The sequence below is a fragment of the Polypterus senegalus genome, chromosome 5, assembly GCF_016835505.1.
Source record: "Polypterus senegalus isolate Bchr_013 chromosome 5, ASM1683550v1, whole genome shotgun sequence".
Lineage (NCBI taxonomy): Eukaryota > Metazoa > Chordata > Cladistia > Polypteriformes > Polypteridae > Polypterus > Polypterus senegalus.
In genome coordinates, this window is record NC_053158.1 from 49,676,379 (window position 1) to 49,701,802 (window position 25,424).

Here is a 25,424-nt window from a genome sequence, read left to right on the forward strand (position 1 = left end):
TAGGTTGTTGTAGCACATGTCATATGACATGTTATAGTGGTTATTGAGGAATTTTTAATTTTGGGTTATGACTTACATTTTGTTTCTCTCCTTTAAGTAAATGAATTTATAGGATTCCAAAGTGTGTGTTTCTGTTCGTTAAGAATGACTATTTCCTGCATTCATTTTTCCTTGTCTCCACTATTTACAGAATTATACATCATCTGCACCTGTGCCTGTGCCTGTGCCTGTCTCGCTTTAAAACCCCATTCGTCACTATGATGAGCAGAGCGCCTTTGTCCGAATGTAAACCAAAACATCTACCACCCAAAACTCAAAACTTTAGAAGAGGAAGATTCATTTTCCAGGACAACATCTAAGAACAAAAGAATGAAGGTAAATGAATACGAATAGTCCATTAAACACATGTAAACACTTATTTTTATTCAAGACCTTCCATTTCTGAACTATCTGAGATGGCCCAAATCTTCTCATTATCAACTGGATTTATTTATAAAAAAAAAAAAAACTATTTTACAGCAGTTGGCTGAAGTATATGTCTAAGCACAAACTTAAAATGTGGTGTAGTAGCAAGAATAAAATGCTTCACCTCAACTACTTTAAACAGCACAATAACATTGAATTCCAGCCTTAAGGTTCTTCCTTGCTGTATTCAATTAAACCTAAAACAATATTTTTAGCACAAAAAGCTGATGTTTTCCAGCCCGTCCAGCTTTTCATGTCACAGTATTAGGTAGATGACGTATTAATTTGATTGAAGAGTTTATCCTTGATAACCTGAGACATCAATCCATGGATAGCTTCTATGGTGGTCTTGCAGCTACAAACAAAGGTAAAGTGAATGTCAAATATCGTATTTAAGAAATGGAACAGCTCAATAAAAGACATTATCAAAAGTGCTGTACTTAATGGATATTTTGTTTCTCATAATAAGACTGTGTTGAATGAATCAATGTGCTTTGTAAAAACGAAAGGCTATTTGTTGGCCTGAGACCAAACTGGCTTTTTCTCTTTACTGTATTTTGTTACACTGTATTTCATGCTTTATACAAATGAAATCTAATCTTAATATTAATAACCATCCAGCAATTATGCAGTCTGCCCTGTACATACTATTGTATTTTATAGCAGGTTATAAATCTGCTTTGCTCATATGCAACTTTTGAAATGTTCAGCTTTCAAAACACGACATATTGTATGGTAATCAATAATTTGATTCTTTTTAAATATCTTAATCTGGGCTTTTCTTTCTAATTTGTTATGTGCTTTTAAAATTAAAACTTACTGGCTACAAATTTTGGATTTTCTAAAATTAAATCATTATCTATAGTCTAGCTGAATGTTGCTCTAAGAAACAGACCCAATGTAGCCACTTCCACACCAAAAATGCTAAATTAATCCTAGTACTGAAATTCTCAGACTGCTCAGTAACACTAATAGACACTGCCAACTAACAGCAACCATATGTTAGCAACATGGAAGTGCAGACTTTTTCATAATGACCTGGTAAAACAATGGTGTCTAAACAGATGTCACATCAGAAGGATCTGCTTTTTAATACATAGAGAAAACATAAAATACTGAAATGACGTCAGGAACTGCTTTCTTTTAATAATTCCAATTTAATCGGAAGGCACTCACATACCATCAGTTCTCTTTGCAGTGATAATTTACCAGTTATGGAAGAGAGCTGACAAAGCAGACACAAACCACAAATAATATTAAATAGAATGAAACATGACAATTAATTCATTGATGAATTCATTGTACCTGTTAATCAAATTCAGTGTCGTGAGGCGCCAGAGCCTATCTTGGCAGTACTGGGTACAAAGCAGGAGCCATCGCTGGGTGGATAGCCACTGCACTGCAAGGCATACTCAAGTTCTCACATCTGTGCTCACTCATGTCGGGCCAACGTAGAGTCACCAAACAACTTGACACGAATATATTTTCAGATGTAGGAGGAAAAAACGGGAGCACCCAAAGGAAAACTCCATGAAAACACGGGGAGAACATGATAACTGCACAGAAAGTCATTAGGCCAGGGTTTGAATCCCATCTCCCACTGCTTCAATGCTGACAACTCTTCTGCTCATGTGATTGCTAATATGGTTAGATTTTATATCCTGTGATCATGATATTTTTTCTGTTTTAGTTTTTTGCAACCATTAATAAAGTTCAGCAGAGATCTTCCTATCCTTTTTAAGTAGCACAGACTGTCACAGTACAGTGGGTGTACTGTGCGTATGCATGTGCATGGTTTCTTATCCTCTCAAAAAGGACACTACTGTCACTAGATACCTTTCTGGTTCCTGTTAAAAGTGCACAGTTCTTCAGGTCCCACTGTTTCCTGTAACATACTCAACTGGGAAAAATGGCAAATACAGACATGGGGCATACTCTTAGTGTTTCAGGTTTTTGTATTTTTAAAAAGTGAAACCAGTGGTCCTCCTGCGCAATAAGTACTGTTCTTGTTCATTTATACCAGTATGTCTGCAAATTAACAATTCAATATGTGTGCCACTGCTGTAAAAGCAGTCAATATTTTTGACACTAAATAATATAATCTATATATACTGATGCAAGGAAAAGTTTTGAGAGTACAGGATAAATATTTTCTACCCGTGCAAACATTCTATCACCCACTATCAAGTTCAGAGTTGCACAAGTCAGCGTCTATCATAACAGCATTAGCCACAAAGAAGAAACGCCGTGGACAGGGTGCCAATCAGTCAGACTGCGCACTCACACATGTACGTTAATTCACTCATACAGAGTAAACCTAGAATGACCAATTACCCTAACACACAGTTGGCAAAAAACTAAAATTTGGGTTCTGTGTAGGAATTATCCTGCTTTTACTGCACAGTTTTTAACGCTAAAGAAATTTGACTTCTAGACTCTTGGAGAATTCACAGCCCATATCTGAATGCTAATTTTAAATACTTGTCTTTTTGTAAGAAACAATTAGGAGAGAAACTAACTATGTATAAAGCTGCAGCCATTAGCAGGATGGATTTAAAGTAGATGGTCTACTGATACTTAAATATGCATGACAAGTAAAGAACTTTCTCTCAGATCTTTCTGTTGCTATGTCCACATCTAAAAAGAACAACAACGGTGCTTAATTTATGTGCCTAACTTCCAAGTAAAGACACATTCACACATACATTCAGCCACACACATCACCTTTTGAAATAAACCAACTGAATTGTATTTTCCACATTTCAAATTTAGAAGTGTTTAAGCACTGTTTTAGTTTCTTAGGCACTCTAGTGTAGCTATGGCTCTGTGCCTTGGGTCACTGAGATGATGACAGATGAATATCCTTCTCAGCGTTTCTGTTGTCAAGCTGACAGCATCAGGTTTTCCTTAACAATTTTTTACTTTGCTGCATTTATGTTTTATTCTAATAGCTGCTGTTCTTACCGATAAGAAATATCCCCATACCATGATGTTGCCTCCATCATGCATTATAAAAGGGTTGTTGTACAGGGTTTGTGACAAATGTACCCCTTTGCATTTAGGTCTAAATGTTCCAATTTACATTTCTTAGATGAGAAGCAATTGATAGAGAGATAGAGATAGAGATAGATACTTTATTAATCCCAAGGGGAAATTCACAATTCCACAATATTGTGGGATCCTATGACTGACATTTTGCTTAAATATGTAACTTTCTTTAACCAGACCTCTACATTGTTATCTATCCATTATCTAAATCCACTTTTTCGATTGAACACCTTAAAAATTGCCTCATAACAGATGAACTGTGGAAGAAAAGCTTGGTTTGTCTGCAAACAAAGTCGGGAGTTTTTTTTTTTGTTTGTTTTTTCTGTCCACCCTGGCCATCGGACCTTACTTATTCTATGTTAATTAATGTTGACTTATTTTTATTTGTTACTGTGTCTTCTATTTTTCTATTCTTCATTTTGTAAAGCACTTTGAGCTACATTTTTTTTGTATGAAAATGTGCTATATAAATAAATGTTGTTGTTGTTTACTTTTCTATTTGAGATTTCTCGGGTAAGGAAGACAGACATTTTAAGATAAGTTGGTTATATTCACTAATAATGGCTCTGAAAGTGGCAAAAAGCTCACAATGATCAGCACTGCTTATCAGCACTGCAAATATTCCCTTCACTCTGTACAATAATGACGCTACAAACCTGTAATAAACTTTCCCTTGTGTGAACTTTAACTTTTCTGTGTATATGTATACTGTATGTATGTATGTATGTATGTATGTATGTATGTATGTATGTATGTATGTATGTATGTGTGTGTGTGTGTATATATATATATATATATATATATATATATATATATATATATATATATATATATATATATATATATATATTCCATGCAAAAAAAATAGCTTACTGTGTTTTTGGGCAAATATTTGCTCTCATTGGAACCACACTGCTTTCACACATCAACATTTCATCTAGAGGTGTACTGAAAATTTATTTATTTATTTATTTTTTTAATATAAAATGGTTGCTCATATGGACGCTGTAGTACAGAGCCACACTTGGAAACAACTTTGCAAATATAAAATGTATTTGAAATTCAGTAATGGAGTACTAACATACTCTATTTCATTAAGTATTTTGAAAGGAAGGTGGTAAAGATAAGCTGCACTGCCATCTTCTGGTACGCATAGCCAAAGAACACAGTAATGAAACCTGACAAGAAATGTACGTGTATATATTTTGTCAAGCAGATGAGTCTGGAGAGGTGTTTAATGTAGCAGTTTTGTATGTTGGCTCTGTATCTGGCAGGTAAATGAAAAAACATTACATATTAATAAAGCTCATTTTAACATTATTTTCTTTGTTTAGAAAAAAAAATATTCTGTTGCAATCATTAAAAAAAACGTAAAAAATAAATCCACACCAACAAAAACTTGGCAATTTTCACATACTAAGTTATTTAGTTAGCATCTGAGGTTATAAATGAAATATTTCTTAATGATGTGCATTTTTGTGTCTTAAGTAGGGAGTCTGTATGTACCTTGTCTTTCAATTTCAATTGTATCAACTTTAATATATTTATCTGACTGTCCTTATGCTTTGTTCATACAACTGAAACATTAAAATTTATTTTTATTGTTCATTGCAGTTAGTTTACTCCCTGAAAGAGTTTTCCCATGGGCCTGTTCACTGATCCCTATTCTTCCTTCTGCCAGGCGAGCAGCACAGGTATTTTTTTGCATATGTTTTGGGATTGTCCCCAAGTCTTGGCTTTGTGGTCATCTAATTTTAATTTTTTTAGACTGCTTTTCATATTAACATCCTTCCCCTTCCTCAGATTTTTCTCTTACTGGACTTCTTGTCTGTCTCACTTCAGTCCAGCAAAGGCTGTTTTGTCTAACCACAATAGGTTGCAAAGATATCTTTAGATATTTGCTGGAAATCTATTTCTGCGTGGAGTACTATGCATCTTGGCAAGCCTCCTCTTTCAATCTTACTCTCCTAGAACTCCCAGCGGCTGTGATCAATGAGTCATCTGCTTCATGTATTACAAAATGGCCTGCTTTAGTGAAAATTTTGTGGAGCTGGACTGGCCAGTGGTTGCCATCATTCCCCTCCCTCCTGCTTCTTAATCCCTGCCTCAGTGGAGTCTGGCATTTTGGCTGCTAGGTTTTTGTGTGGCATTTTGTTCTTTATAAACAAGTAAATTTTGTGGTGGGGTACCATTTTTACAGTTATTACAGTCTTTAAAATTGTTTGAAAACTGTTTGTGTTATTTAAACTTCAATAAATATTTGAATATATTTATATTTCAAAGAGTGCCAACCACTTCTATTTGAGTCAATATTTTTCTAGTGAAAACTATTATAGGTCCACAATTCTTTATCTTAAATCCTTCAGACTAGATGTGTTTCAGAGTTCAGAAATTTTCAGATTCTGAAGTAGGGGTGTAATGTGATGTAAATGTGCACAGCTCGATTCTAGGACATTCAAGATTAAATACCCTTTAAACTGAATACATGTATGGATTTTTTTCCTTAATTTCAATTTACACTGCTTTTGTGTTTAGCTTGTTCTTACCTGTCTCTTGTTGCCTTCGCTAGCTTGTCTTCAGACTTCCTATCATGAGTGTCTAGGCCTAACATAAAGCTGCCTCGTCCAAGTTGTGCTTCTGATTGCTCCAGCTTCTCTGACAAGTCACATACTTGCCCTGTAGTGTAATCAGAGTTCTAGAAGAGGAGTAAGAATGAGAAACAGTCAACATGACCTGAGCATATGTTACTATCCCTACATATGTTTACACAAAAATATTAAACACCATTAAAATACAGTATACAGAATAAGTCTAAAATATGGTTGATGGATTGAAAATGAAGTACCATTTTAAATTATTATTTGTCTGACCATACCCTAATGGGCTCTGAAAAATCATTTTCCATCTTTCTGTAATAAGTAAGGTTTTAATTCTTAGCATTCTTGCAATACACTAGGAAGTATGTGTTTGGCTGCTGTAAGCATTTTTTTTTTTGGTTTAAAAGTGGGTCAGTCATTAATTTTAAATGTTAATTACAATTTTTGTACTTTTAACATTATAATTTTTTACATTCATATATTTTCTAAGCAAGCTACTTCAATTACAGGTTCTTGTAACTTCCACCACAAGGCAGGAACTACTTCTGGATAGGACAATATGTGTACAATCTTAAAGGATACATTCAGTATTTTTCAACAACTAAGGTATACATTATTTTTTATCTGCGCTGGGTTGGCGCCCTGCCCGGGGTTTGTTTCCTGCCTTGCGTCCTGTGTTGGCTAGGATTGGCTCCAGCAGACCCCCGTGACCCTGTAGTTAAGATATAGCGGGTTGGATCATGGATGGATTACTTTTTATAGGAAGCTGAGTTTTTAAGTGAAGGATTTTTATAAATGTAAACAATACCATGCTGGTTCCTGCAGTTTAAAACATAAAAAAAAGTCTTAAATTGTACCAAATACATTTATTGTCAGGCCAAAAATGTACTCAAGTATTGATCCATGTCTTGAATATGCTGTTTTATAATATGTGCAGTCTCACATTTTGTGAATAAAGTACCAACCATTTAGTACTACTACTACGATCACTATTTTTAGTGAGGCAAATTTTACTTAACAAAATCAATTTCACATAAAATAAAATATAACTAGATTGTAAAATACAAATATTAAAAAGGAATGCACGAATAAATTAAAATAAGACATAGTAAGCTTGTATCTTTGTTTCATGCTTTATAATTATTCAAGTCCAACAGAACACTACAAAAATGTATTTCCATTTTACATCTTCTGCAAATGAGGAGAAAAGTTAGGAAAATTTAATTATGGATGGCCTGAAATTCTAAAACAACAAAAAAGTGTACTAGAAAGGTTGGTCCTAAATGTAATTGTGTAATGGGTATTAGGAAATGGCAGATTTACAATGAAACAAAGTTCTACAGAGCTACACTTTCTACCCTTTATACCCACTTTATCCAGATGAATTCTTGTAAGAAAATGAAAAGTAATTTTTTGCTGCATTTAAACAAACAGCATCACTGCCACATTTTCTGCACTACAATTCTGGCCATAATTATTACAGACGTATTGTTCTAAACACATTTGTCAGGTGTTTATTGCTTGTGTAAGCTACTGTTGAATTCTGGGTGCTGTCTAGTGTGGAGGGGTGGGGATGATACTAAAAATGCATTTGTGCGTATAGGTTAAGGTGTTATTAAGATAATACTACTCAATTTAAGCTGCACATTATATGTATTGCTGCCTAACAATCTAAATCACAGCAATGGCATGTGAATGTTTATGCCTCAGAAAAAGTGTGTGAAGAAGAGATATGGGAATTATTAAAATTAGTGAGAATCAAATTAAATGGGGACATATGTAAAACTGTTGTCAGATATATGAAGAGTCAATACACATTAATCTGTTCCATAAAAATCAAAGTTACACTATATTTAAATAAAATACTCTTAATACTGATTTTGACTACTTAAATTCTAAAACAACAAAAATATGTACTAGAAAGGTTGGCCATATGATTCATAGCTATGGACTGGGCTATCATTTTTATGCAGATGATACTCAACTCTACTTCAATGTTAAAAGTGGAAATTCATCAGAACTTTCTCAGCTCACAACCTGCCTTAGTGAAATTAAAACCTGGATGAAGCAGAACTCTTTGAAATTAAACTGCAACAAAACTGAACTCCTGCAAATTGGGACTAAAATGCAACTTAATAAAATCAGCTCCTTCCCAGTCCATCTTGGCGGTGATCTCATCAGACCTGCCTCTACTGCAAAGAATCTTGGTGTCATTTTTGATTCCTTCCTTTCTTATTCTGCCCACATTAAGAAACATTCGTACTTCCACCTCCGTAACATATTCCGTGTTCACTTCTTCCTCTCCTTTTCTAATGCTGAGAAACTTGTCCATGCTTTTATCACATCCCACATCGATTACTCTGACTCGCTGCTGGCAGGTGCCCCTTCTAATCTTATATCACAGCTCCAGCTTATTCAAAGCTCGGCTGCAAGAGTCCTTACACAAACCAGCAGCAGCGAGCACATCACACCCATCCTGCTCCATCTTCACTGGCTCCCTGTGTCTCACAGAATTGAATATAAAATCTTACTAATAACCTACAAAGCCTTAAATAACCTCGCACCAAACTACATCAGTGACCTTCTCCATCATTATGTGCCTGCCCGCCCAGTAAGGTCCTCTGATTCTGACAATCTTATTGTACCCCACACTAATCTACACTCCATGGGTGACAAGGCCTTCAGCTGTATAGCGAGTGCCCAGACTCTGGAATGACCTACCGAAATTAATCAGGTCAGCTGACTCCATGAATTCTTTTAAAAAACAACTCAAAACTCATCTGTTTCAGGAAGGCTTTTAGCTCTACTTGACTTCATTCCTCTTCTCTCAGTTTACCTCTCTGTCAAGATGCTCATGTAACCTGTATGTGTGTGTGCTAGACCATCAATTATGTTGTCCGTTAGGCTTTCTCTGAATTTACTGTCTTAATCTTCTTTATTTATTTATTTGGTTTGTACAATGCTATATACTGTATACCCTGCCGTTCTTTCTTATATTCTGTAAGTGCCTTGAGCATGAGAAAGGTGCTATATAAATAAAATGTATTATTATTATTATTTATTACTTGAAGTGTTTATTGCTGCCAGAAGAGCAGATTGGCAATTCTCTTGTATTTGCAAAGTTTGCTTCAGAACACCCATGTATCTTTCTTCTCCTTTAAAAACAGATACACACTCGTCTTTTCTTTTAGCTCGCTGCTTTTCACTTTTTCACTTACATTGAAAAATGCAACTTTAACTTCTAATTACACAAAAATGCTGAAAACGTTTAGGTTTCATGCAAACACTTAATGTTTGAATCTCTATCAGAAAAAAGTCTACCTTTACAATATTACCTACATCAGGCTTTCCCTTTCTCATTTTACTTAACACAATTGGCAACATTTTTAACATTATGCATGCACTCGAGTCACATTTACCTCAAAGCTGTCAAATAGCTACAAGGTGGTTGTACAGTATATTAGGGGTGAAGCTAAAATATCCCTGTCAAAGCAATTGTTACATTCCTAAAATGAGAAACTACTATACACAATTATTGGCACCCCTGGTTAAGATGTGTTCTTTGGCTTCTAATAAATTCTTTTTTTTCCCCAAAATATATAGGTTCACAATACAAAAGAGAAAAACATCCAACCTTTAACTGAAGTACATTTATTCACTGGGAAAAAAAATCCCACATTAAGAAATACATTTTTTACATGAAAAATCATGTGTGCCATCTTAACCAGGGTTGCCAATAATTGTGAAAGGCTCTGTATATGGCTGGCCATTTCAGTACATTAAATATTGTTTTTTTACCTTGGCCAATGCCACAAGAAATCTGAAGAGACTATTCTGTTGAAACATATACAAATTACAAAAATGTAAATACAATAAATACTGCAGTAATTTCTCACTTACAGGCTTGTAGTAACCTCCAAATACAGAAAAAATACTTACAGTTAGCAAACTTGAGGAGCTAAGAGTATTCACCCAATATTTATTCCACAAAAGTTCTAGGAGCTTACGATCAAGTGAAGACTTGAAATATGACACTTCCAAGGCATAATACCTGATAGTCCCCATTAGCAACAAAAAAAAAAAAAAAAACAAAAATACATCCGTATGATTAACATTCTTACATTCACATAACACTGGCAATAAGGAACAACATGAAAAAGCAACAGGCATGCATTTTACAGACTATACTATAAAATAATCAGTCACTTACTGTTTGCAGTGCACCCCAAAATCTTCTATCTTATTGAGGGGAATAGTCTGATATTCTGAAGGACCTTCATCTGGAGGTTTATAGCCCTAAAAGAATCAATACCTTAAATTACATTTCTTACAGAATAGTATGCAAGAACGAATGTATATCAACAAAGTAGCTGACAAGGCTAACAGAAATATGACTTTCTTATTAAATCAAAAATATTTGATAAGTGTTGTGTACATATCACTTTACATTGGAGCACAAAGTATTGGACAAACTATACATAAAATAAACAGGTAAACGTTTTTAAACCAGCCACCTATTCTGTATTTTACATAATTCTTCAATTGACAAGTACACGCATGAGCTTTAAAAACAGATAAACCTGGATATGTCTCATAGTTTGTAACTTGTATTAGCAATGCTCACAATGATTTAAAAATATAGCCAAGACATTACTAAGGTTGCAAATGGCTATAACTGCTTGAAATTACTACTTTTAATTTCTAATTCACATATAACTGCAAAGTCCCATTTCCAGTAGCCATTCCTTCAGTGTCCAAATGGTAATTGTAATTAATACTGTTTAAATGCTAATTGGTTATTAGAGAAACCTTCAATTGTGTTAGCACAACTGAAACATATGTTTCTGTTTGAGTAAAGCAAACAAGTTGTTTTCCTTGGGTTGCAATATACTGGCAATCCTAAATATCAATTCTGGGTTCACAATTGGACCAAATGAAGCTCCTTACTCAAGAAACATGTCAATCTCTTATTATTTTGCAAAACAGAAGTTCTTCCATGTGACAGATTTTCCCGGAAACAGAAGATTTCATACAAAGATGTCCACTGCTGCTTTGACATAAGAGGACAAAGTAGATCTAACCAGAATAGACAAAGAAGGAAAAGGTCCAGATGCACAAGTACATAACAGGATAAGTACATCAGCATCTGTAGTTTGGGAAACAAATGTCCTGAGCAACAGTAAAAATAAAAGTGTTAGAATGAGCAAAAAAAAAAAAATCTCACAGCCACTGGTGGATTTTTGGGTGACTCGAACCTTTTACCCATTTCACCTTTTCTTTGCGTTTGCCAGTTTCAGATAAGGCTTTTTCTATGGAACTCTGCTTCTAAAGCAAGCATCCTGAAGATTTCTCGTCACTGTTGCAGATGACATTGGTATTTGCCGTGTACTACTGAACACTAGTGGAAGTGCTCCTCAATTTTTGGCTCTAAAATCTGTACTAACCCCTACTCTCTCTTCTGTTTCTTTTTCCGGTGTCTTTTGCACCGTGATGTTCCAACAGTGATGGTTTAAGAGCCAGAAGTCTGCATGACCATCATCATCATCATCATCAAGAGCGTCCGTGAGAACCCTAACTACAAAGAGGACTGTTTCTTTTATGTTAGGTAGAATGCCCAGAGGGGACTGGGCGGTCTCGTGGCCTGGAACACCTGCAGATTTTATTTTTTTTTCTCCAGCCGTCTGGAGTTTTTTTGTTTTTTTCTGTCCTCCCTGGCCATCGGACCTTACTGATTCTATGTTAATTAATGTTGACTTATTTTAATTTCTTATTTTGTCTTTTATTTTTCTTCATTATGTAAAGCACTTTGAACTACTTTTTTGTATGAAAATGTGCTATATTAATACATGTTGTTGTTGTTGTAGTGGACATCCAACATTATATAAAGGGGAATTTGCATTTAAAATTAATATATAATGAAATGGAAAGTTAGGGAAGCACTTCAATTTATCAGCATATAAAGAAATAGTAATACTGTGAGTAGTAATTGTTATATTTAATTCAATTTCCGTATTAATCATGCTCAGACATCTCCAGTAATTCATTTAGCGGAAAAACAGTGCGAGGACACATGCCCAGAGCCAAAAATATTGGTTTAGCAAAGAAGTAGCAGTAGAAGTAGTGATGGCAGCTCAGAGATGCTTGTGAAAAGGTCCACTCCAATATGCCTTCTCATTAAGGGAAACATGATTCACAAAAGGTGGTCAAAAATAAACTACCCTTCAAACAGAAGGATAGAGATCATGATGCAATAAATCCAGGTGTTTAAGAAAATACGGTATCATCATATTCCCTTGAAAGAATGAGGTACGCAAGTCAAATTAATGGAGAATTAGAAGGTCAATTCACTTTGTCAAAAAAAGGTCTTTGATCTCCTCTTACTTACATGGCCGCAGAGAGAGATCCAAACGTGAAGATATTAGGGCCCTTCTAAAAATACAGGGCATAAGAGACGGCCCAGAAATAGTACTGTATTTGTTGTCCATTAAATGACAGTGGCAGAAGTCACAGCTATAATATAAAAAGTTCTTATGGATATCACTAAGCTTTTAGAATTTTAGTGCACCAGCTATTACATATATTAATAAGTAACTTAATAAATAAAGAGTCACATGCTAAATAAATGTAAAGAACAAGACCAAAAAGCAAATCTCATTACCTTTGGATATGTTCTAAATGCCCCAAGGTTCACTTTTCCAGCTGATATGGTCCTTGTTGGATCAATCTTAAAAAATAAACAGTGTTATATTATTCTCATTGGTGAAATAATGCAAACAATGGTAAAAACAAAAGTATCCGTTTTAGATTACCGATGATAGTAATAATTTCATGTTATCTCAGAATATTTTTTTCAAGTTTACCTCAAATCTGACTCTGAACTTATTTCCGGATTTCAGTTTAATGGTGAAGACAGGAGATTTTTGTTAATTTAGTTACCAAGAGTTAATGAAAAAATTAGCACATGAGAGACTGGATTCCTACAGACTTCAGGCCTAAATTTGTTAGATGCTTTCCTGCCTGCTTTGCTAACAAAATTACTAAAGACAGACAGGTATTTTTAATTGTTATTTCTGTATATTCCTACTGTCCACATAGACCCCACTCACTTCTTGTAGCTTTTTCCATGTGTACACTGCTACAATCCAATAAATTAAGGTTGCTCTCTTTTTATATGAACTTTCTAGGTCACCGTTAAAACCATGCAACATGCAAGAAAGATTCTCAAGTAGAAGCTATTTCTTCACAAATGTATATATGCATTTGCCGTGCAAAAGTGTTCTTTTTCTTTTTTTTTTTTTATTTATTTTTTTTATTTAAGAAGAACATTGCTTGTCTTTGTGTTTTGTAATAGAAGCCATGAGGCAGAGGGCACCAATGGAAAATAAAAGCCTCAAAACTTTGTGCCCACGTTTAAGCAGCAAATGTTCCGATATAAGAAAACATGCCTTCTGTGCTTCCAATGCATGTTTGTATCAACAAAAAGGGATCTGGAAATAATCATTTTGCCACATATCCATAATACTATTTTTCCTGAGGTAAAGATGCATTTTCTATTTGCTTGTGTGATGGTAGTAGCCTTCGTGAGAGGAGTTCTCACATAAATATGGAAGTAAATCAAGACAATATCAAACATGTGACAGAAAACGCTTTGTGTGACTGTCTTTTGAGAGGAAACCATGGTCCAGGTCAAAGGTTGTTGAGGAAGATTATGAGCGCTGAAGTAGCGCACACAGCTGGTCTTCTGGAATATGGCCGAATCTCATAATATTCATGTTATTTTATTTGAAAATGTCATGTATTATGTGCGCAATCTGAAGATGCTTGATCAATGCTCAACAACGTTCTTGGCATGAAAAATGGACGTATTCAGTAGGTTTTTTTAGTAGTGCGCCATGGCTTCCATTGTAAGATGCTAGTACAAGCATCTTGTTCTTATTTATTTTTTTTAAATGTATAGAAAACGCTTAACCACATAAATTGTTGCATGGTAAATGCATATATACCATATTAGTGAAGAAATAACTTTGACTTGAAAAATGCTGAACTTATCCTTTAACTTATTACACGTTTATTCATTTTAAATATCACAGATAGACTGTACTATGGGTACACTGTGTTTCAAGTACGTGTCCCCACTTCAACAAATCACTGTACATAATCAGTTAAATTTATACAAATACTAAAATAAGGTGTATAATCTAACTATACATTATAAAAAAGTTAAGTGGTAGTGATGAGTGAAAACTTAACCATCATGAAATATGATTACATAGGATCATTAAATATAACTTTGTGTAAGACAACCTACATTAAAAAGTAAGTATAATATAAATTAACAATTCAGAAGCAGCTTCAGTTATGAAAAATCACTATACTTACAACAACTGCAACAAAAGGCTCCTGAAACTGCTGATTAAGCATCTGTGTGCTAACATCAATCCCTGAGAGCCAGCAGCCATAGCCAGGGTGACTATGATACCACCCAATGGCATTTTCAAGGCGCCCTACCTTTATTTAAAAACATAAATAAATGTTAGAAAAAAAACAATCTTGCGTCTTCCCTACAATTCAGTTTGTAAGATAAACATATACAGAAAATCTATGTATTAATATAATCTTGTATGCTCCAGCACAAAGACTGATTCTATGTGCAGAATTTCTGGGAATAACATTCTTATTGACAATTTGTTGCCTTGCTTTTAAATTTTAAAGAAAAGCAACATACAGTATATGTACAGTAAGGTCCATAAATATTTGGACAGAGACAACTTTTTTCTAATTTTGCTTCTGTACATTACCACAATGAATTTTAAATGAAACAACTCTGATGCAGTTAATTGCAGACTTTCAGCTTTAATTCAGTGGGTTGAACAAAACAATTGCACCAAAATGTGAGGCAACTAAAGCATTTTTTTAACACAATCCCTTCATTTTAGGGGCTCAAAAGTAATTGGACAATTGACTCCAAGGCTATTTCATGGGCAGGTGTGGGCAAGTCCATCGTTATGTCATTATCAATTAAGCAGATAAAAGGCCTGGAGTTGATTTGAGGTGTGGTGCTTGCATGTGGAAGATTTTGCTGTGAACAGACAACATGCTGTCAAAGGAGCTCTCCATGCAGGTGAAAGAAGCCATCCTTAAGCTGCGAAAACAAAAAAAACCCATCTGAGAAATTGCAACAATATTACGAGTGACAAAATCTACAGTTTGGTACATCCTGAGAAAGAAAGCAAGCACTGGTGAACTCAGCAACGCAAAAAGACCTGGACGTCCACAGAAGACAACAGTGGTGGATGATCGCAGAATCATTTCCATGGTGAAGAGAAACCCCTTCACAACAGACAACCAAGTGAACAACACTCTCCAGGGGGAAGGCGTTTCGATATCCAAGTCTACCATAAAGAAAAGACTGCATGAAAGTAAATACAGAGGGTGCACTGCAAGGTGCAAGCCACTCACAAGCCTCAAGAATAGAAAGGCTAGATTGGACTTTGTTAAAGAACATCTAAAAAAGCCAGCACAGTTGTGGAAAAACATTCTTTGGACAGATGAAACCAAGATCAACCTCTACCAGAATGATGGCAAGAAAAAAGTATGGAGAAGGCGTGGAACAGCTCATTATCCAAAGCATACCACATCATCTGTAAAACACGGTGGAGGCAGTGTAATGGCTTGGGTGTGCATGGCTGCCAGTGGCACTGGGACACTAGTGTTTATTGATGATGTGACACAGGACAGAAGCAGCCGAATTAATTCTGAGATGTTCAGAGACAGACTGTCTGCTCAAATCCAGCTAAATGCAGTCAAGTTGATTGGGCAGCGTTTCACAATACAGATGGACAATGACCCGAAACATATAGCCAAAGCAACCTAGGAGTTAATTAAAGCAAAGAAGTGAAAAATTCCTGAATGGCCAAGTCAGTCACCTGATCTTAACCCAATTGAGCATGCATTTCACTTGTTGAAGATTAAACTTCAGACAGAAAGGCCCACAAACAGCAACTGAAAGCCGCTGCAGTAAAGGCCTGGCAGAGCATTAAAAAGGAGGAAACCCAGCATCAGGTGATGTCAGTGAGTTCAAGACTTCAGGCTGTCATTGCCAGCAAAGGGTTTTCAACCAAGTATTAGAAATGAACATTTTATTTCCAGTTATTTAATTTGTCCAATTACTTTTGAGCCCCTGAAATGAAGGGATTGTGTTAAAAAATGCTTTAGTTGCCTCACATTTTTATGCAATCTTTTTGTTCAACCCACTGAATTAAAGCTGAAAGTCTGCACTTCAACTGCATCAGAGTTGTTTCATTTAAAATTCATTGTGGTAATGTACAGAACCAAAATTAGAAAAAGTTGTCTCTGTCCTAATATTTATGGACCTAACTGTATGTGCAAAAATGTGTTCTAAAGAAGAGCTGTTAAATTACAACTGTGTGCTAAATACTAACATGGTACTTGAATAAAGCCATAAATAAACTTTAGGAAAATTTACTTTGTCAGCCAGTATACTACATGTTTGCTAATTCCTTTAGAAAAGATGATTCATTTAGGGTTATTGAATGCAGAAACCAAAAAAAAAAAAAATCACATTAACCTTGGAGTCCAACGGAACAGAAGAATTAGTTTCAATTAATAAATTAGTGAAGTGAAACTTTGAAACTAGTAAAACCTTTGGTAATGGAAAGATAAAGCATGATATTCAAACATCTGTACAAGTAATGTTTATTCTTGAAGCTTTTGTGGAAAAGAGGATGATGACAAAATCGGATGCCATCATGAAAAACCCTCTCCAGGAGGGGCTCTCTTGAAGCACTTTTAGCTACGTGTTTAAGAAACATCTCTGAGGGTCTTTTCTGCCCACTGCTATCAGGCAACTCAATGCTTCCACCCGATGTAATCATTAAGTTTATTTTTATTTATTTACTTATCGATTGGCTGCATTACCTGCACCTGAACTTCCCCATGAGATTAATAAAGTTTATCTAGTTTAATATTTTTGTGTTCATTTACAAATAAACATTAAGCTCTTTAATTGGAGATCTAGAAACATCAGACAGGTGCTCTCAGACCCCAAGCACTTCTATGGTCTGATGTGTTTCAATGTATGGTTATTCAGACCATAATAGTAAAATGAATTGAAAATAAAACTCTGCTTAGAACTAGCAGCCTGAGACTGTCAGCCTACAATGGGATCTCACTCTTCTGAGAGATTCTCTGATACAATGTGGAAAATGTCCAGGAACCCTTTACCAGCTGTATAACTCAAAATCTTTCTAAAATTTACAAACATTTTCCATAAAGAAGAAATGTAATAAGAAAAACATCATACTAGTTCTGCTATATGCAGGCTAGATGTACTAATAAGACAGCAAGATATTTTATGGTCTCTGTGGCATTAAAATCAGGGCATATATGTGCAACAGAGTAGGACATTCGAGATGATGGTTATACCAACGTAAAAATCTGCAAAAAGTAAGAGTAACACACCTGTTTCGCATTTTCTATATATGCTGCCATATACTCGTAAGCTGCTGCCTGGGCATTGACTCGAGTCTCTGTTCCTTCCACTGGTAGGGCAAAGCTGTCCATAATTATCATAGTTTCCCCATCCACCTTGCCCAGCATGAGTCCCATCACTTCAAGGTTGCCACCTGATCTAGCGTGCATCACCATCTTCAGAAGGGCTAGTGCAGAGATCTTGCAGTATTTGAAGTAGTGGTGGCTTTAGTAAAAGAGAAATCATTATTATACATTTTCACTAACTGCTATACAAAAGTAGGAAATCAACTGTCAAATGAATGTACCTTGTTTGAATCTGGGAGGCATAACCCAAATAATTGGAGTTCCTATCAAAGCTAATCCACATACATCGTTTGGATTTTTGCATCTGTGAAATCCTCCTTTATGGATATATTCATTATTTCAAACAGAAGGTGATAACAACGTCATATGGAATACGTTACTGAAAATAAACGAAGGCACTCTTTCTTTCCTTATCACAGAATCTATTATTCAAAGTTTTTGTTAACTAATATTAATTAAGAATTAGAAGTTACCAGGGAGGGTCTGAAGAAGAGCAAACGAACGCTAACAAAAAGTCACAAGATCAGTACACAGCAGACTGTGTCTCTGTATGTTAGACTGCCTTATACATGTAAATCACTGTTTCCCTATACACAGATGTAGGGGCCATCAAAGTGAGTGAACAAAGAGGACTAAGGCCATTATCTAGAAGCACAATGCTGAAATAACAAGAGCGAGCTAAAAACACAAAACTGCAGAAGGTGGAAGAGTACATATCAATAGGCTGAAAAATCAAAGGAGCTTCACCAATCATATCATACCAGTTACAGCGCCCTCCATAATATTTGGGACAAAGACATAGGTTTCCTTCATTTACACACCACTAAGATACCCAAAATGTGGCTGGTGTACTCACTCACGGATAGACAGACAGAAAGAGAGCACGGATAGACAGACAGAAAGAGAGCAAACACTTCATTTGCCCCAATGTAGCACAATTAGCCACTAGATGAAAATGGCTTTTTCAAGGAAAGCCAAATGAATAGAGATTTGATTGTGTTTTGCTCATAATTTTTAATGGGCATCTGATTCCTTGTAAATAAACTTACTTCCAATAAAAATTGATCTACATTTCCTATAGTTGAAGTGTAAATATGCACAGTGAATTGTGACTGTGAAATGGACTTTGATTTAAAACTACTAGAAGTAGCCAGCATTGTGCAGGCACATTTATATAACGGGCTAAGGTAAGAAAACTGATGTGTGTTCTTTTTTTTTTTTCCTTCCCCATCTACACTACCTCTCTCATAATATCAATTTCTCTACTCTCCTGACAAAATAATTTGTTTTTTGTGCAGATGTCAGGATAAAATAAGGTGCAAATATTAAAAGACAGTTCTCACCAAGACATAAATTATTTAAAGAACAAAAAAATGAAGCATATGAATCTACTCCTGGCCAAATAAAATTGTGTTGATTTTTTTTTATTCAGATGCACACTGAGAAGAATCCCTAAACTAGTCATCTAATTAAATGAGACTGTCAGTTAACGGTAAAAACTGACATCAAATTAAGAAACTGGCTGCACAAAAACGTGACATCTCTTGGGAATCCAGGAGAATGAAAAACATGCCCACCCTTGCTATAAAAGTATAACTGCAAAGCTGCATAAAGCTGAACATATTTAATGAAAATCAGTGGTGGAACATAAATCACTTATTACATCAATATATAAAGTATTTATATTTTGAATTTCTAATTGGGATAAATAAAAGTTTATCTAATCTAATACACATTTTTATATTATATAAGGGCTGGGAATCAATTAAAAAAACGAATCGCATAAATTATGCAATTACTTGTGATTAATCACATCTAATATTAAAACATGTAATTATAAAATTAATGCATACATCATGAAGCAAATACACACTGAATCGCAAAATTAATGTGGAATCAACACAAAGGAATTCAAAAGAAATTAACGGCATCATTTAAATTTAAACCATGACCTTAAACCTAAACTTTTAACAAAATTCTACTTGAGCAAGTACAAACTGAATTTGAATGTTTTCCTAAAAGGAAAGTTGAAAAGAAAGCAGTAAGAAAATGAGGCCAAAGTATTAATTATCAAATTGGCATAGCATATGAGACCCAGGCGTATCAAAGTAAAAATTAAACAATCAAAACTGTTGACATTGAATGCACTGCTGAAGACTTAATTTAATTGAAAGAATAAGCATCTCTTAAATGGGAATACATTCAAATTTGTGTTAAAACTCCATAAATACTAAACTTAATTGTTCTTCGCAGTCAACAACTCGATACTCTAAACAAGTATTTTTCAACTAGTGTGCCATGGAAATAACAGAGTAGTGCCCCTGGGTCCTGACCTGAGAGAGACATGCTCCTCAAGTGCTCAATAAGTGCTGTGTTTGCTAACAGCAATCTCCGAGCTGCTTTTTTCACTGCTCACTGTACCATCCTTTCAGACAGTTTAGTGTATAGTGTTCATTCTTTCGTGGTTGGTAGAATCATGGTGTGCCGTGGGACTTGGAGTTACAAAAAGTGTGCCACAACATTAAAACGGTTGGAAAACACTGTTATACCTACACCTTTGCTCCTGCCACACTACAAAAAGGTCTCCATAGCAAATATCCTTCTTAAAAACCGACACTGTGCATTACTTGGATGGTTACGTTGCATTCTTTGTATAAATTAATGATTGGCTCCAGCAGACCCCCGTGACCCTGTAGTTAGGATATAGCGGGTTGGATAATGGATGGAATGTTGGATGGATGGATGGATTTCGGTTGATTTTGTGACTTTTCTCATCAAGCGAAGAATCATAGTTTCCTTGCAGGAGCAATATATTCGCACTAATCAGAGACAGCAGCTGCGGGCAGGGCCCTCCTCACTGTCCTGTTTCACTACTCTCAGGAAAAGCCGCAGGGGATGGCTAATTAAATAGATATATAGATATTTATACACGTATATATACTTATATATACACACACAGTATATATTCACACTCATAAAATGCTAAGGTCTGTCCATTTGTCATGCGATTTTTCACAAACTACTAGGGATAGAATCTTCATCTTGGTCTTAATCTTAAACTTATGGCCTGATCTGCAAAATAAAACAAATCTGAGGTAATGGTAAACTCGGCAACGTGATCTGTGGTCTTTAGTTTATTGCAGAAAAGTAATGGCCAAACCAAGTAACACAGCAGAAAGAAGAATAAATGCAGCAACATCTACTGAGCATCAAGTAAACTGCAGAGGTCCATTATGCGACAAAGAAAAGCAACATCATCCTAAGTCCAAAGAACAATAACTGCTTTGACATTAAACAGGCTCCTGTCAATCATGGAGAATCCACTGCATCCACTGAACAGGATCATCTGCAGACAGAGGAGCAGCTTCAGCGACAGACTGAGGAGATCATTACTCCCCCACACTATGCGACTCTTCAATTCCACCCGGGGGTAAACGTTTACATCATACAAAGTTATTGTCCATTTTATCTGCATTTTTATCACTCTTTAATTTAATATTGTTTTTTTATGAAGTATGCTGCTGCTGGAGTATGTGAATTTCCCCTTGGGATTAATAAAGTATCTATCTATCCATATGCGAGCTGACAGAAGGTGGGGGGGTTGGAGACATGCTTCAATAAAGTTAGTAATTTTTCTAAACACAAAAATAAACATAACTTCTCCATTGAATTTATGAATTCTTTGACACCTTCATAGCAACAATAATGTTTATTTATATAGCACATTTTCATACAACTAGTCTTTTATATTATGACAAAGATAAAGTTGGAAGAAAGAAAAACAAATAAGATTAGGCATTAATATTAAAGAATAATTAACAAAGAAAAAAAACTGAACCTAAACAATTTTTGAAACAGATAAATATCAAGTAGGAGAGTAGCATCCTTGTATAGTATCATGATGCAAGTCTCTAAAGAAAAAGAAAAACAACTAACAAGCCTAAATGGAGGAGAAAAAAGGGCCTAAAGACCTCCCAGCTCCGACTAGGCAATGTCATCACCTTACTAATCACCTTAATGAAACTCTTTCAAAACACACTTGAAATTGAGGTCTTTCATTGCAATGAGGTTTTGTTTTGTTTTTTTTAACCTCACATGAGTCTGGCTACTTAAGACCAAACAATGCCTTTTAAAATTAAAATAAGGCCATTTCTGATTTGCCAAGCTTTTGATTTAACCATTAATAAAAGCTCAAGGGCAAACATTTTTAAAAAGTCACAATTTTTGGATTGTACTGGATTTTTCTCATGGACAACTCAACACGGCATTTTCAAGGGTCTGTGGACATGATGACATCAGAGTAATGATAAAAGCCACTTCTCGTCAAAGAAAGGTCAACGAGCATTTTTACACAAGTAATGTTATACTGTATATAAGAATGTTTTCTAAATATGTCTATGTTGTGTTTTCTCTCACCTATATACAGTATTTATGTCTAGAAATTTATTTATTTTGCTTGCTACTTATTATTTCATGTGACAAATTTCATGTATTATTTCATGGTTTTTCCCTTTTTAAATAAAAACACTTTAAAAGTTTTACCTTCCACAGTCCCCACAGGCCAATCTTCAGCTTGCTCTATATGAGCCACCAAATGTAAAAAGACTGAAAGAAATAACTATTTAGAAAACATAACAAGTATCAATAACTCTTTATCTTTAAATAGACTTTCATTTGAGGGCCGTTAATCCTCCTGTATTGTGTGTGTGTGTATATATATATATATATGAGAACAAGAGAGTTAAAAAGTGAATATGTAATGTACTGAACTTAAATCTAAAATCAGCAGAACAGTAATTTACCAGGCAATCCCTTTCCATTCCTTCATGTTAAATTTACACATCAATCATCACTTTCTAACGTCTTCCCAACAAGAAGAACTTAAAGAAATTGCCAGCGCAGAAAGTATTGAGGGAGATGCTTCAAAACCATTCGTTTCTTGCCTAATCCAATTTATGGTCGGAGGCTTCCTGAGCTTCTCAGCAGCAGTGGGTTCAAGCCAGAACCAACCCTGGACAGGGTGCCAGGTACCTAGGGCACACTGAATTTGAACAGGCTAAATTAGATTTTTATTTCGCATGACCCCTGGAGGATAAGTGATGGAAACCCAAGAGGGCACCCGAAGTTTACAAAATCCACACAGACACTGGACCCGCGAGACAGAGACGTGTAGCTTCAAAGCCCAGGTTTCGAGGTGTGTCTCTCTGGTGAGCTTTGACCGGCACTGGTAGCTCTCCGCTATAGGAGACTGGAATAAAATCCCGACCCGTGTGGAATTTGTACGTTCTGCTTGTCTTTTATTTTAGTCTCCTCCACGGCTATGTGCGATCGTAAATTTGACTAAACGCGATCGGAATTGAATGAACACGAAGTAGCGTTGTGATGACATTAATGTGTGTAAAACACAGGTTGCTCACTTGGTCTGTCTACCGTACGGTTACATGTGATGAAGGGTTAATAACACACAGTGCCAAACGTCAACGGCAACAGTATCCTGCTGTTTGGCAATGCAAGTAAAAAATCGAATGACTAAGAGCCTGTTTCGTCTCACACAGCCTACCTTGTATGTATAAAACCCTTCCGACACGCAGGCTATCATTACTTACTCTTTTGTCCAAGGTTTCGCTGCCAAGATTTCTTGCTGTTGTTTCTTGTCATATTTGTAAATTTCATCAATACTCTGAACTTCCTGCATGTTGTTAGTGAGCTCCCAGGTCTTCTGGGCCATGCCGGCACCGGCCATTGCACACACTGCGTCTTTGGCCTTATTAGAACGACACAGCCTGTCGGCACCTATGTACAGAAGAAAGAATATCGGCTGAAATTATAATAATTATTCCCTCTATTTGGTAAGAAAATCGCTAAATCGTTAACGCTCTCACTCAAACTACATCATCTCAGCCATTACTTGGCACCTACCAAGTAAAATAGAACTGGGGGTGGAACTAAAGCCAAAGATACGGTCGCGTTTTTTTCCCCAAAATCCCTCGAAGACACATTCGTTAAATATCTATCTTTGGCAATACGTTTTAAAGAAATAAATATATTATGTTATGAATAAAATGTGAATATAGTTTATAGCTTTGTATTTCTTAATGGTGCCGACCTTCCACGATAACTGCGTCGTAGACGGGCGCGCGCCCTCTGATGGGTGGCTGTGGACAATGCGAGCCGCTATGTGACAAGTTGACAAGTTTCCGGATAACAGACCGGCGAGCCACCACAGCTGGGATTATAATCACTTCGTTCTCCTCTTGCGAAAACGCAATTCAAATTCAAAAATGTGTTCATTTCACAGTCCGCTGTTTTTCACAAATCAACACGCAAGCACCAGTATTCACTCTTAAACTAACTAGTTTTTACAACACCTGTAACTGGATGATATAGGAGTTATATAAGCGTTTTAATTTGATTTTAATCACACAAAAAACATTTTAAATTCCACTTTGTTTGAAATAATTTGTGAAGAAATCTCAAATCGTATTCCAGCATAATAATAATCACCATTGTACACTGAAGAATGGCAAAGAAGAAACTGTAGAACAAATTAGCCAAGATCAGCTTAACTTTGGTAAGCATTTTCATAATATCTGTAGATGCATACAAGACAGAAATTGTGTTTACACACTTACATGTGCTAATTGGGCTTAGCTTTTTGTACTTTTCAACATAAATACTAATATCCTAGGCCTAAAACATGATTTCCATAGAGATATGTGTTATATACTCTACCAATACTATAACATTTAATATTTGCAATATCTGATGTGTGTTAGGTAACATAAATTTAAACTAAATTAAAATAAGTCCAGGCCTGTCATATTATATAACTTATTCTTGGGGATGATACCAAATGTCACTGAAACATTATATATACACACACTACATTTTGTTTCAGTGACATTTATATATATATGGACAGACATTAAAGAGTATGGAGACGACATGATGTATGTTAGAAAACTGTAGCATCATACAACATGACTGGTTTGACGATGGGTCTGAGATGGTCTGGGAAGGCATTCCTTGGAGGGTTACACAGTCCTCCACATGCTAGGCAATGGTACCAAGGGTGAAATTCTCAGAGCCATTGTCAGACCTTACGCTGGTGCAGTGGGCCCTGGGTTCCTCCTGGTATAGGACAAGACCTGGCCTAATGTGGCCAGAGTGTGTAGGCAGTTCCTGGATGACAGAGGCATTGACGCCACTGACTGGCCCACATATTCCCCAGACCTGAATCTAATTGAGACCCACTGGGGCATTATTATATCTGTGCATCCAAAGCCATTAAGTAGCACCACAGAGTGTCTAGGAGCTCACTGATGCCCTGATCCAGGTCTGGGAGGGGATCCCCCAGGACACCATCCGCTGTCTCATCAGGAGCATGCCCAAAAATTATCTGGAGTGCATACAGGCCCATGGGGGTCATACACACTCCTGAGTCACATTATGAGTTGCCATGAGGAAATTTAGGCAAACTGGATCAGCCTATGATTTCAATTTTTGCTGTGATGTTGAATCCGGCACTCAATTGGTTGGTGATTTTTATTTTCATTGACTGTTGTTACATCACTTTGTTCTCAACTAATTACACAGTATTTACTCAGCAAACATTTTCCACTTGAATATTTAATTCTTTGAGATCAGATGTGTGATTTAAGTGTTTCCTTATTTTTTTTGAGCAGTATTTATTGTAACTACCATACGGGATGGACAGGCATCCCGACCAAGAGAAGA

General features: G+C 35.8%; 1 protein-coding gene across 3 annotated transcripts; it reads right to left on the minus strand.

Moving 5' to 3' along the window:
- Positions 1-402: 402 nt before the first annotated feature.
- cops5 (COP9 signalosome subunit 5) lies at positions 403-23,871 on the minus strand. 3 transcript variants are annotated; one of them, XM_039754603.1, is made up of 9 exons: positions 23,794-23,871; positions 23,294-23,480; positions 17,592-17,826; positions 14,490-14,618; positions 12,769-12,834; positions 10,321-10,406; positions 10,050-10,161; positions 6,060-6,208; positions 403-820 (listed from the first exon to the last, which is right to left on the minus strand). In XM_039754603.1, the coding sequence occupies exons 2-9, from the start codon at positions 23,428-23,430 to the stop codon at positions 730-732; spliced, it is 1,005 nt and encodes a 334-aa protein (XP_039610537.1). In that variant the 5' UTR covers positions 23,431-23,480; positions 23,794-23,871; the 3' UTR covers positions 403-729. The 3 variants fall into 3 exon arrangements, with proteins under 3 accessions (XP_039610537.1, XP_039610536.1, XP_039610538.1); XM_039754602.1 differs by lacking the exon at positions 23,794-23,871 and adding an exon at positions 23,607-23,787; XM_039754604.1 differs by lacking the exon at positions 23,794-23,871 and adding an exon at positions 23,570-23,587.
- Between the last annotated feature and the right edge of the window lie 1,553 nt (positions 23,872-25,424).

Excerpts from the sequence above, each read along its gene's own strand:
- cops5 (XM_039754603.1), bottom strand. The coding sequence starts at position 23,430 with ATGGCCGGTGCCGGCATGGCCCAGAAGACCTGGGAGCTCACTAACAAC. Across the intron at positions 17,827-23,293 it reads GCGAAACCTTGGACAAAAGA|CCACCACTACTTCAAATACT; the intron begins GTAAGTAATGAT and ends CTTTTACTAAAG. Across the intron at positions 14,619-17,591 it reads ATATAGAAAATGCGAAACAG|GTAGGGCGCCTTGAAAATGC; the intron begins GTGTGTTACTCT and ends TTTTAAATAAAG.